Source organism: Lineus longissimus, chromosome 8 (genome assembly GCF_910592395.1).
Source record: "Lineus longissimus chromosome 8, tnLinLong1.2, whole genome shotgun sequence".
In the NCBI taxonomy this organism is placed as follows: Eukaryota; Metazoa; Nemertea; class Pilidiophora; order Heteronemertea; family Lineidae; genus Lineus; species Lineus longissimus.
The window spans coordinates 1,726,350-1,740,910 of NC_088315.1; the positions used below are offsets into that span (position 1 = coordinate 1,726,350).

Here is a 14,561-nt window from a genome sequence, read left to right on the forward strand (position 1 = left end):
AAGAATACATTAATGGATACACATATAAAATAGGAGCACAATATTACTATTACAGGACCATGATGGTGTAGAGCAGTTTGGTCATAAGATGCAGGAGTTGAGCAATGAGATTTCAAGTTCGGAGAAAAACAGCATGGATGAGACAAACATAACCATATCTACAATCAGTGATAACCCCTTGACATTTTATGACATGTCTTGTCTTTTTGTTATTTTCAGATTGACGCCATGTAGTGAGATTATAAACGTTCACAAGATGCCCGAAACGGGACAGATGACAGGTGAGTGACAATTCTCAGTAAGAATGCCGTTAAGCTCCAGAAGCCAGTAGAAGAGTAATGGTATAGTTGAAGCTGCACGAACGCCACATCGCTATTGCATCCGGTTCGTGGCTTACCAAATTCTTTCCATTTCTTTTCCAGGTGTTTTGGTGACATTAGTGATCATGCACTTAATAGGAAACGGTAAGTCTGACATTTATTTTACCGTTTGTCCTACGAATAATCAAGTGCTAGCGGACGATCTGATCAAAAGTGTGGCAATAACATCCAAGATCGGACACGCTCATGATATACTAGATAAATGACCAAACATTATTGATACTAACAATCAGATAATTAAATCCCAATGATTTTTCCGTCCTGGGTGATAGTATTTTGCTGATAAAACGTAACATAATCATGTCCAATTTGTGCGAGAACCAATGCGCTCCAGTACTGGTAATCATAAAGGAGGGTGCCCATCCAACAGTCACCAAAAAGCAATATTCACGGTCGGATTGAAACTTAGTAAGGCAGGTCACAGAGAAACCAATTCTACAATCATATCAGAATAGTCATTATTTTAGCAAAGAAACTCAATTGGCTGTCGATGTTGGTGATAAAGATATTTTATCTCCGAGAGTAACCATTTGAATTGGCAATTAAGAATGCGCCGGAACTTTTAAAAGTCTTCACGTCATCAGCGGACGAATGTTAAGGTCGTTGAAGGAACTCGAACACAATTTCATCTATCGATGTAAGAATCTTCCCAACCACAGTTATTCAGTATCACCACATCGCCCTAGGAAAGTTTATTATACATGGTTTGAAACTCTTTTTTGTTGAAATGGCCACAGCTGTTCGGATCTCAGCGAGACTTCTTTAGTGTTCGTCAGCTGAGAGTTTGCCCGAGGAAAAATCGTGTCGAGCCGTCTTCTATGAGCGTGTATTGACAAATGATTTCTAAAACTAAGGCAAGGGATGAGGTTTAGAAATACAGGCTATGATTGATTTTATTCCCTCAGTGTAGTTGTTTCGTTTCACCAGGACTCTCACGGGAGAACCCCAAACTGCCCATCAATCAATCAGTCTATGCGATTACTATACAATTGAGCAAGGAAAAGTCTTTCTATCTGGTGATATCATTAAGAATGCATAAACTGCAATTTGAAATGCATTTATTTGCTATAAACCTGCCGCGATTTACCAGGTTTTTGCCTCCAGTTGAAGCCCGAGAATCTCACGATTTCTTGTGAATGAGTTTTTCTTATTGGTTGATTAGCTCTATGCTTTGACTTTGGGCGATGTTCTCTATTAGAGTGATAAATTACTTTATGCATGCATGAGTAAAACGTCATCTCCTTGGGCGTATGAGGTTGTAAATTCGCACTGAATGAATAGCAATAGCTTAGCTTCATGATGATGGGAAACACTTCTTGAGGAATGGGGTACTGAAATTGAGGGACTACGAAACCGTGGATTTTGGTTTGTAGGGAATGCCTTACAACCATAACGCTGATTTAGTGATTGGTTATTCGCCAGATTTCTTTTTTCATGTCATTGTAAAATGTTATCTCTCTGGGGTTGTAAATTCCCAAGGTATGCGAAGAGTAATGGGAAAGCACTTCTTGAGGGATGTATAAATCGGGCAACAATCCAGATGCACCGGGAGGCTGTGTATCTAGGTAATATGTTCGATATTTTTACAGTATCTTAGATGGGGGAAATGCCAATGTGCAATGACTTTGACTTTGTAAAAACTTGCCAATTTCTCTGTATGAGAAAGGATGCTTTTTCTCTGGGGATGTATCTCGCCAGATGTGCTCACGTGGGTTCAGCTTCGGGCTTTCGGATCGTTTGGTGCGAGATACAGGTGTTTGGCAAGGAATGATAGGTAGAAGTTGAGTAAATTCTGTGAATGGGACATTTCTCTGGGGTGTTTTTGTACTGGGTGAAAAAGGTCTACCACTTTTCAACAGAAACGATATCAGTGTTATTTGGCATTCCCTTCACCTTTTGTTCATTGTACTTAATGAAAACCCTGATGGGAATCGCTTGGTTATATTGTCACCTCTTTGCCGTAAACCTTCAGACCTTTCATTATTCCAAACCCCCTTCCAGCCACTTTTACGTCCGAATGATAGGAAGTTGCATGTCCTCGGCAAGAACTGGGACACTTCAATGCGGCGCTTTCACTGCTGTGAACGCCTCATGATCGGGGAGATACATAACTACTTAGCCATGCAGTAGACTGAGTATGCTTGATACCTTGGTGGTACAAGTACTAAGTAGTTTGAAGCCACTTCTTCACATCAAAGAGTGGCTTTGGTACACGATACAACATGCTTGAGCATAGGTCATTAAAAACAGTTCCTAAGATCAAGAGCTCGAACAACAACCTTCCAACTCCTTGATGCGTTTTATTCTTATATAAACAAACAAGCATTACGCGAACACCCTGGCCTTATGATGTGCCTTCTCCTAGATTCTCAAATCGTCTGCTAAGAGTCTGCAATGAAAAACCTCCAGCACTGAGCTACCCTTAAGCTCTATCTCATTACCACTAATTACCAACTTGGGCATTTTCTTCGGCAGTTACAGTTTTTAAACCGCCGACAATGGGAAGTGATGTTTTAAAAATGATTCTGAGGAGGCGGAGGAACAGCCGGGAGGAATTCTTCATTGTTTCCTCGGGAAGATGTTCTAAATGCGGTATAATTAGTGAATCTGTCTCTAAGGTGTTCTGTAGCGAGCCGTTCAGGACACGGCATGAAGGGAGGACGGTTAGATCGGTTCAGCTGAAGTCATGCAAAGAGATGAGAGGAAAGAACTGAAAATAAAGTTGGACAGCTAAATGTAGTTAAGTCATTTGTCTGATTATTTATATATGCATGGACAGGCACTGTAAGTTAAGATGTAAATCAGGTCATCGTTTGAACAACGGAATCTCGCGGAATTGGGGATTTACACAGGTAAATTGCATTCATCCCTTTGTCCGGCTGCGGCCTTCCTAGGCAATCAATGAGTCCTACATCTCGTCTTTGAATATATCAAATGAACTTGGGTCGAAGGAGTGGTCCTCATACGTGGTCCTCCTCTGTAACGACTCAGAATCAACCACACAACATGATATTGGGTGAACACTTTCCTCGTGCTTATTTGCAACAACAAAATGAACTGATATGATTATATGATGATTCATGGAATTGATATAGAGCCTTCTAAGGCAGTATCAAAGCGCGTCCTTGGTTTATATAGCCAAGCAGAAAAAGAACATGTGGAGTTATATCACTTTCCTCTCTGTCTATTCCCGCTGAGAAAAGCTGCATAAGTCCGACTCCACGCAGAGAATATAATCATTTATCCTGAAAATAACCACCTTTCCGTCGCGACCATTACAGCGAACCCAACCAGAACCCATCTACCACCCAATCTCTACCTAGAGAGACCAATTATACCCTGCCAAAACATCTCTGCCACCGATCTGTCATCTCAGTCTCCACCAAGAATGATTGCAATCGTCCGGTAACATCACCGAGACGGGGGGCTGATTTCTCAACTCGGCTGCAGACCGGCAGTTTTGCCAGCTTTCTCAGCATGTTTGCGGCCATAAATATGTCTGGTTATCAGATCACAGTGTAAAAAGATTCAGGAGGATGAAGCTCGTTCTGTCCATATATTTATTGGGGGTTTCGGAGAGGCAGGGACCAAATCATTTAGATGACTTGGGGCGTTTTTGCCTTATGCTATCAAATTGGCTGAGCTTACGTGAGTCAGCCAAGAATGCCAAATTGATGCGCGGCTGTCGTAGAAATCGTTATCCACTAGAATTTGCTGTCCTCCTCCTTTGTTCGTTTGGTACATATAAAAGCACATTGCTAAATCCTCATGACCCCAGATCAAAACAAAATCCCAAACATAATATTTGATGCTCACAAAAAAACAGCATGACGAATCAAGTTCTCTCTGAGGTTTTCAGATTTACGAAAATGGGCGTTGTGGTTTCCTGGTGATTTTCACACATCCTTAGAACACCAAATGGTTCCAGTGGTTTGTAATGGGCTTGAAATGCAATAACCTTTACAGCTCTATCATGGAAAATCTAATTACCCTCGCAAGGCGATCGATGCCAGTGATACAGACACATTTGAAATTTCATCTGGTTCTGGCATTGATCTGACTGCAAGACGTGTCTCTTCAGTCGCGTTTTTCCAATTAAGTTATTTGGCTTTTTCACGGCAGCCATTGCTCCACTGAGTTACAACTCCATTTGGTTACAGCAGAGCACTCATTACATTATGAGAACGGGAACGAGGCGTTTGATTAACGTTGGCCACATCAATGGTTTCTTGACTGGTTGACATAACCTCATAACCTTATTTAGGATGGACATTTTCCTAGCAAAGTGGGATTGACCATCCACTATAAAAAACACCCGTCAAATTAACTCTTCTTTTCTGTTATACAGCAGGTTAACCATTGTCCACAGCACTCATGGGACTACACCTTTCGAAAATATTTCTCCTTCTTTTAGAAATTGTATCAACATCCAGGCGTTGCATGGATTAGCTGATTGAATCATATCTATGACATAAAGTGCAGTATGTGCGAGCGAAATAGCTCGTCCCACGAATGTTGAAACCAAACGGTAGGCAGGTGTCTCAATCCTGATTAAATGCTACGCACGACGAAGCACAAATTATGTAAATGTATTTCATCGTCCAACATCTTTGAAATTTCCCCGATTTCCTGAAATATGATCGAACAGTGACACGTAAATCGGACTTGACGACGGACCTGCAGCGTCGTTCGTCCTTCGTCGTTCGTAAACAGAAGAACGAAGCAAAGCCACCATCGTTATACCAGCATGCGGTTCAATATTTCGCCGCTTGACAAATGGATTTAAAAATTTCTTCGACATTCCTAGAGATGTAGCATCGATTGGGCCAATCATGGATATACGGTACATGATTACGATTGCGGTCGCTCAGCGAACTTGATGATTCGAGGGTCCCCAATCTATAGAAATTGTGTTTTATCCGTATCTTGGCTAGATGTCCTTTTCCATCGATCAATGTTTGAGTGGTGGTAGGAGACAGTCCAACACTGAATCGATATTTGGAATCTCCTCAAAGACTGGAGACGGTACAGACGTTATTTGAATTTCCACGCAGTTCTCGACTACAGTAATCGACCTGATTCTATTTTATAAAATTACATTTGTATTGGTTAATTTTTGACAAATTTCATTGATAGCAAACGACCGATCCAAAATCAATAATTGTCAAGTTGATTCCAAACTAAACCCCATGACTCAAGTTTGTCTCATCGATAACCAATTTGTCGCTGTTCACGATGGACCACATTCGATGGGAGCGATTCTCCTATGAAAGAGAACCCACTTCGGAGCTGATCACTTCTCTGCTAAATTTGACACGTCGACCTGTTTGACTGACTGACTGGTTAGATGAGCCAGCTTGGTCTTTCACGCATAACATCGAACATGTCTAGTCTTTTTTTACCGGGAGGTCCATTATTATAAGACGAGAAGTTAGATTGCATCAAATACTATGAATACTAAACATCTGCCAAGGGCTACGACTGCTGTAATAAAATCGGATTCCTTTACTCTGTAATATTGGCAAATTTCTCAAGTCATGCCAGATAAATGGAAGACGTCCTTGTTTTTCTAAACCTAGGCTTATTACATCGTTTTTTGGCAATTTTGTCACAGTGGGCGAAATCATCATCTGAATTGATCCTTTCCTGTCACTGTTTCTCCATCGTGAATTAGTGCCTCGATTTAAGATCAAACAAAGACAGAAGATTGCCCATGGCCAATGAAAACAGAACAATCATTCGTGCGACCTCCACAGCTTTGTATACGAGAATTCAGCTTAAACAACCTCTTCGTCTCTCCCACAGATTTGACATTAACCTTTTCCATTTCAGGAAACTACGCTCACTCCGGCGGAGAACTCTATCTTCTCGGCCTTCCCAAATTAGACAAGGCCCTAACCGTGGAGCTCATCATAGTGAACCAGAGAGAGCAGACTGCCAACGTCACCTTGAAATGTCGCGGTGCTGTCGCGGAACTCACCTATGAGGTGGACACGGTGCTGAGGATCACTCTCCCGGATACCTGGCTGGCCAGCAACTCCGGCAGAGATAATAAAGGTAATGTTCGGCTCGGGCGATTCGACATCTGTCCTGCCCAACCACCTTTAGTTGCAACAAGTATCCTTGCACACGCGCCAAGCTTTGGATGACCGTCACCGACACAGCCACAATTAACCTTCCCGTCACTTTCTCCCCACGTCCTCATCTCTCAAACCTATTCCCAATCACGTCCTTGCCCATCTTACGCGGTATCGCAATCGTAACAACACGTAAGGAAATAAGACATTCCTGTGATACAGAAAGCTATCAGTATTCATAAGACGACGCCTGTCCATCAATAAATCCGGCACGACTTGAAATTATCACTGATATGCCTCCTGGAGCAATCACAGTTGCGGAGTGGGACTTGTGTAATTCTGTCAAATACATCCATACGATTGGGATGACAATTTTCCAAGGTTACCTTCCTCGTCACCAAAAGTCGACCATCAAGTCTATGCCAAGTAAGAAGCCAATGTTGTTGTTTTATGCTAACGGGCTAATACCTCGTTAACACTTAATGGCGGCATTTATGTGAAATAACACTTGGACACCGATCAATAACGCGTCTTGGCGATAACGGCTGACAGAGAGACGCGCATAGCAATCACATGTTGAGGGTAATAGGGCGAAAGCGCTGATTCTATTATGAATAGCGATTCTCACCGTTAAGACGAGGGATGCTCTCAAATGGTCGTATGAATATTGTATGGTATTGAGATTCCCTTAATGCGTACATTGTCGATGTTCACCAGAGACGAGTGGTGAACAGTAATTTATAGTTCAGGACCAATGCGATTCCAAGCACAGTGGCTTGTCTTTTCAAATTTTTGACAGAAACGGCAACTTACTGACCAAACTTATTTCGTATTATGAACTTGGCAATCAGAGGGATACTTGCAGTTTCTTATCTGACACTAAGTGAGCTAAGTGATTAACGTTATTAGAGTTATAACATTGCGAATTGTAGCTTCATTTGTGTCACTTTACAATTGTTTGTGATGATTGGAAGTCCGTCTACCATTTGGCCGTTAATCATCAACTATGGTAACAGTCAGCTGCTAACCAAGAAATTTCCATTAAACGTTTAGCAGCTGCCAGACTTGATCATCATCCCGCAGTGGAACATTCAATCGTGACCTCTTAATTGACCACGTTGAATAATAAATAGACTGTTCAGTGACTAGTGGAGAAACTTGTCCATTATGGTATGATTTTCAGCCTCGACATCGCAAGTCTCACTGAGTTTCCATCCTGCCACTGACTAAGTTGTCTATTAGACTGATCATGAATAATGCATGATGAATGAAATTGAATTTTCGATAGAAATATCAAGGGTGAAAATGTATTTTAGGTTTAATGCTATGTAAATAGGGTTTAGATGATAAGCGGTAACATCAGCTGCAAATCACTGGAAACCACTGCTCAAAGCAAATAAAATAATAATGAGGTCCTGACGACTGATAGAGTCTCAGACAGAGTCGGTTAAGTTGAAAAGACTTGCATCAAAGAACTTAGATGAACACGTTATAAGGAGCCGCGTCTCATACATCAATAAGCATCTTGTGGCCTCTATGCCTTTTGAACGAAAATCCTTTGGTTAGACGACTTGGAAGTAGTTAAGAAAGAAAACGTCGATGTTTTGCATAGGTTAGTACTGTTAACTTGTTGTCATCAACGATGTATGTAATAGGTTATAGGTGAAAGGTCTTTGACATTAAACCTAACATATAGCGAGCCGTCTTTGCAGTGATACAATGAAATGGGCAGATATATTTAACATGCATGCCATCTCTTCCAGTCAGTACTCTTAAAAAAGAGCTTTATGGTTTCTGCTGCTAAACAGCTTTGGGAATGTGGTTTTTAACCTCACTGCTTCACTTTATAATTTGCATTGCAAAACGAATGCAGTGCATATACGATTTGCGTAATTTTGCCATCCCTTTCTTGCTCCGTTTCCTGCTACAATCTAATGACGCGGTGAAATATCTTTTCTGGCGTATTCATGCTACTGGTATAGTCAGTGTAGATGGTTATGCTTTAGTTCAGATAATGTCAACGATATCAAAGCTGACACCATGAGCGTTGATAAATTTGGCATCCTTAGCATAAGGATTAGCTTGTCAGCTTCGAGGATAAAGATTACTGCAACAAGGACAGCAGCTGTAAGCCAGAGCATGTATAATTGTCACAGATTGGCTTCCAACTTTTAGAGAAGAGGGTTGTAGGGATTATTCGCCAAAGCTGAAGATGTGCAATGTGTTATCTATCCACCAAAAATCTACAGACCTATTTGATAGAGTGCTTTGAAAATGCATGGTAAAGTCTTAAGGTTCACACAATTTTCAAAGACTAGATTTTCCTCTTGTTATTGACAGAGTCTCACCTTATTCACCAGTAAGCTGATTAGCTGCATTCAAGGCAGCAGCTTTGTCACCAGTGTTCATCAACGACACATCTAGCTTAGGTTGAGTCTTCTGAATAGACTTTACACGATTTGCTTATAACAAGATAGATTAAAATAAGTGGCACCAATGCTCAAACGGTAGGATTTGGGGTCGAAAGGATCGTTCAATATAATATCGGTTGGGAAGATTGTGCGATGCTGCTCCCAGGAAGAATCTGGGATCTCAAAGCACTTAAAGCAAGGTTTTAACACGGACTCCTGTTGGATAAACATCTTTGAAATGGTTTGAATCATGGAAAGATGGTTTCTCAGAAAAGTCGAAAAAGCTTTCAACAACCGAATCGATGCTGAGGATAACCTCTGTGTCATCAATTAGTTTATTCTAGCCAGGCAATAATTTGGTAGTGTTTGTGGCCTTTTTATGGTCAAGACATACGGTACGAGCCAGATATTCTCTGATCCCAAAACCCACCCTTACCTTAATCCGCTTGGACGAAGCATTGTAAAGAACTCTGGAAGTCAGGATGGCGAAAATGACTCTTGGCGTATATAATTTACTTATCAGTATCACTTACACTAATCTATTACCGGTCGGATGTTCTTACCACTATGATTCTGCAGCACAGAACTGATCATCAGGGTCAAGAGACGACATGTTTTAATTGGAATAGCTTGGTCAGTCGCCATAGCAACCTTATGTTTATTCAGTGCATTCTATGCACAGAGTGCAATGTGCACCGATGCATGTAATTGTGTCATTTTTAAGAGAGAAGGTGAAGCGTGGTCTTGTCATCACAGTAATGATGCTAGACGGTGCAGAAAGAGGTGACTTTTAAAGGTCAAAGCTACGAATTGCTTCAGGAGTTTCGTTCCGTACAGTAGTTTCCGTCCATCTTTCGCAAGATTCTGACATCTCGCTATGGCCCTACGGGTTACGACAAAACAGTAGTCATTGGTATCCGGCAACTCCCTGATCAGCATCGCTGTACCGAAAACCCTCTACTAATGTTCAATTAACACCAATCAACCCTCGACACCAGCGAACACGTCCCGGTGTTGACAAGGCCGTTAATGTAAACGATGGAAATGGCTGGTTAATGAACTGTTTGCCATTCTCTTTGAAGGCTGCCATGATCATTTGGAATAAGCTTTCCTCTCCGTATAGTGTTGGAATGACAGGTATTGATATTCTTCTCCATCGTGCAGCATGTTTCTGGATGGATTTCGGGTGAAGGTGGAACTAAAATATAGCAACTGGAATGGCATGTTGAATTTGTAATTGAGTTTAAAGACATCCAATTGCGAAAATATGTACTGAATATGAATTTCAACATTGCCGTTGTATACACTGATGTACGGCAAATACTACGAATACCAATTTTAAGCCCAGTGATTGAGACAAAAATGGCGCATTCACTTGCCTCCCTTTCATAACACATGCGGAGTTAGACAATCTCTTAACTAATACATTAATTTCCGTTCATCGTTTTTGTAACATCAGAAAGGTTGCGCTTCGTTTGAAACGTCCTATAATGCAAGACATGCAAGGGAAAACGCAACAGGTTCTTAATCGATGATAATACCAACAAGAGAACTAATTAGTTGTTGAAGGAAAGCCAATCTCTACGGCTGGGGTCATTTTTTACTATTTACTGCAGCCTGCAGCTGATGAGTCGATGCTGATATGTCATTACGACAAGATAATTCAGGTCATTCAGATCTTAATCAATCTGCCCTATGTCATCAATTTCACATCAACGTACTAATTATATCTGTTATTCTATTTACAGGTATTACCATAGCAACAAACTATGACGTTACAGTTTACTGCATCTATAAAAATGGGACAGAAGTCAAGACGATCTTTTCTGTACTTCCTGTTGCGGACCTGATTCAACCCGAGTATTATGTCATTTCCCCTTCTTCCACGACCTCTGAAGAGGATAGACTCACTCTCACAGCTTCAGAATCATCAACGAGGGTCTGGTTGTCTCGAAAACTTGGAACAGCCATTTCCTTCGTTTCAAATGGAATTCAGTATTTTACATTAAATCATTCCTTGGTTTTGGATGCTTTTGAGACAATCACAATAGTCGGGAATTTAAGCTTAGATGGAGTGAAGATATCATCTAAAAATCCCGTGGCAGCAGCTTTAGTGAAGATGGACAATAGCTCGATGTCATTAGAGCAGCTCCACCCAACGGCATTGTGGGGAAGTAAGTTCTACCCACCCAATGTTGAAGACATGGATGAATCTTTGTATGAATCAATATTTTCCATAACAGGTAAGGAATCATCTCAGAAAAACATCTCATTGCCAGTTCTCCTTGCCGGCTACATAGTGATCTTGAACTAACAGCTCCCTATGTCTGAAGACCAATGTCTATAATCCGCCCAGAAGACACCCACCCCATCTGGCAAATGAAACTATAAAAGGTCAAGTGACTTTACCTCGAATTCAAAGAGATGTCACGAAAACAAGTCGCAATACATTCTGGGGTAAATTCGTGCAATGTAAAATCGACAAATAGTCGTTTTTCGGAGTAACATCAAACGTATAGCGTTTAATTTCAAAAACACAAACCACGCTCTCATCAGCCTCTTTGCCTTAAAATGCATCACATTAACAAACATTACACGGAATTATGCGGAACTGGAATGATGTTAAGCTAAATTGCATTTTGTACCACATTATTTGAATTAATGCAACACAAATTTCGACTAAAATCCATTAACCGACGCCAACCAACCCACGTAACCAAATCAAATAGTGCGGTTTAACATGGCAAGGCAGACAGGTCGGACATGTTGAAGCCATTATATGGGCCTTTTTTGCATAAGAAATGAAACGCATCCTGTCCATCCATAAATCATTTCAAAAACCTTTGCAAAATATGTAAATGTATCTAATCTATACTGCTGCTTCTGAATTGAGAAGGTTGTCTGTGCCGCGTTGGAGGAAATTAGTCGAGGTCGCGATGATATAAGTCGAGCGATTCCTTACGCTGCATTCTTTTTGAAATATTTTCGGTTTCTCTTGAAATTAATGGAGTTCAGATGTTGATCTTAGTAGTAAAACGATTTCGAGCTCGTCACCATAAAATACTCACTGCGCTTCGTTGGAAAACGGATGTTGCAGCGGCGTTCAGGGATCCAATATCTTAATATTCTGTACTGATTTCTAAGTTTCATTCTTGCAGTAACCAGATCAACAAAAGAAATAGAATATTCATTTGCCTACTCAAATTCACATCTGTCAAATGAGCCAACGTTTGACAGTTATGGTTAAATAATCGTAGAAAAAACGATACTTGAGATGATTGAAGATCCGAATTCACGGGTTATTTAATCGTAGCTAATGATCAAATCGATCTTTTGATCCTGTGTGTTCGAGTCGGATTTCATATTCTGGAATATCATTTTATCGTCGGATTGGGGATGAAGAAATTGAAATTTAACCACGTATCATGTTTTTTTGGCAAACTGCTTCCATCCTCTTGCAGGCCAAAGCACAGAAGTGACCAACCTATTCCCGTCATATGACCGATCTCGACAGCCTGTAGTAGTGGTTAAGGCATTCAGCCCGGTAACTGGGAGGTCGATTACCCGAGACAGGTTGATAGCTTGGTAGATGCAAACATATCATTGTACTTAACCTTTCGTAATTTCATTTCAGCCGCTTTTAATAACACAACTGTCCAAATGTGGGATTCAAGACAATCAAGTCATACACTGAACGAGGGGCAAACAGAGGACTTCAGTATTCTGTGGAATGAGACACTTGTTATTAATTCGACGCAGCCAATCATGGTGAAGCATTACATCCGGGGAACATCGACGAACATCTCAAAACAATTATGGGCCGTTCCACCGGATGACAGGAACTTTTACCAGTTTAAGTTTCCATCTGCTAATTTTGTATTCAATTCGAACGGAACAGAGAGGGTGAAGGTCGTCACAAATAAGATTAACAAAGACGGAATGTTGATAGATAACACTGCTATGAGGTGCTCATGGTTAGATTTCAAAGATCAAGGTGCTAGCACGTGTACTCAGGATGTGTCGTCACAGAAAACTGTTCATACGACCATTCACAGACACAATAATGTGACGTCACCACAGCTGACCTTCACGTATGCAATTTGTGATTACTCTGAGCTCTGTGCGCTGCCCTCGCAGTGGGGTAGGGTGATGAAGAGTTGTGTATCTTCTGTAATGCAAATGAAGGATGGTTTAGATAACGACTGTGATGGTTATATAGATGAAGAACTTGTGGGCGGGGTTGATAATGATGGAGACGGCCTGGTAGATGAAGATATGGGGCCCAAGAATATCACCACCACCGGGCCACCGACGACCACAACATTGAAACCAACAAAGCGAGTCTTGTATTCAACTTATAATGATGACGACGATATGGTAATGAGAAATTTCCCTGCTCTTGTGACCGCCATCATCGCGTCTCTGTCTGCTGCTGTTTTGCTGGTTATTGTTTGTATTCTGGGGTTCGTCATTGCTGAATGTCAGTGTAATTCGGGGACCCTACGCAACAGTAAGATATTGCCATTCGTTGGCTAGTGTTTTGTTTTGGTCTTGCCTGTCATTGCAGTTGACTATTTGTTTAAGACACATTCGCCCACTCGTAAGGCTTTTCGTTTGGTTGTCTCCTGTATGCAATTAGTGTGAATGCACTGCAAGTGACTAAGAGTTGTATGTCAAGCTTGTATATACTGGGGTTCACCAGACTAATGTAACTATCTGATACACGTCAATCACAAAACATTGAATATATGATAAAAACAGAGCCAACCATCACCGCCAACACGATATTCTACTATAAGGAAAAAGAACCACGAAACCAGTCTTTCACAAAAGTAGGCACTCGTGATCATAAGATGTTCGGCTCGATATCGCAGTGACAAATACTTTTCCTGGAACCATTTCAAAGTATCTTAGGTTGTACATTATGTACGTAATGCCGCATTCGATTATATTCCAGTGTTCACTATCTTGACCATTCTGTTGTAGGTCACGCAGATTGTATATAGTCTAATAACTGAAGAGATCACGCACATGGTCGTTTTCGCTTGGCCTTTGTTTTTATTTCGTAGTATATCAGCCGGTCTTTGATCGGTGAAACTATAAGTACCTAGCACCAAATATGCATTTTAAGTTATCTGATATGATTGAAATGATCCGTGCGATGACTTCGCAAGTGACGATGGGAAACCTTATTTCGGTCGGTTTCGGCTATTCTGTGCATACATGTAGATGAGGAATCAGATCAGGACGCAAGCGATGTTAATGTATATGTCGAACCAACCGTAACGACTGAGACAAAATGTTTCATCTGCCTGTGGACATGATGCGTCACCATGTTCGCTGAATCTCTGCCATTGAGCCTACAGATATTACGACTTATCCACAAAGTGGAACTATGATATATCCAGATTGGACTTGTTTCGAATTTGTCTTTCATATTTAACTGTTGTATATATAGAGAGCATTTATACATTACTTTGTTGCATCCTTATACCATTCCTTTTCTCGTTGTACATACTGTGCAGTCTGTTAAAAATTGATCAGTATTTATTAACAAACCTTCATACTTCCTACGAAATCATTGTTAATTTGTATTCTTTCCACGGGATGAGAACCAAACAGTGCTTTACCCAAGTGACCAAACCAATAGTGGAGACCGTACATCTACCTAGTTAGGAAAGGACGGCAGCATC

The 14,561-nt window shown here is 41.0% G+C and overlaps 1 protein-coding gene across 1 annotated transcript in view; it reads left to right on the forward strand.

Moving 5' to 3' along the window:
* LOC135492488 (uncharacterized) overlaps positions 1-13,404 on the forward strand; it is a 33,693-nt gene extending 20,289 nt beyond the window's left edge. Inside the window, exons 2-6 of the mRNA XM_064778996.1 lie at positions 220-281; positions 423-464; positions 6,213-6,437; positions 10,617-11,111; positions 12,503-13,404. Coding sequence (XP_064635066.1) covers positions 257-281; positions 423-464; positions 6,213-6,437; positions 10,617-11,111; positions 12,503-13,404 — 1,689 coding nt within the window. The 5' untranslated portion in view covers positions 220-256. The remainder of the gene's footprint in view (positions 1-219; positions 282-422; positions 465-6,212; positions 6,438-10,616; positions 11,112-12,502) is intronic.
* Positions 13,405-14,561: the final 1,157 nt, after the last annotated feature.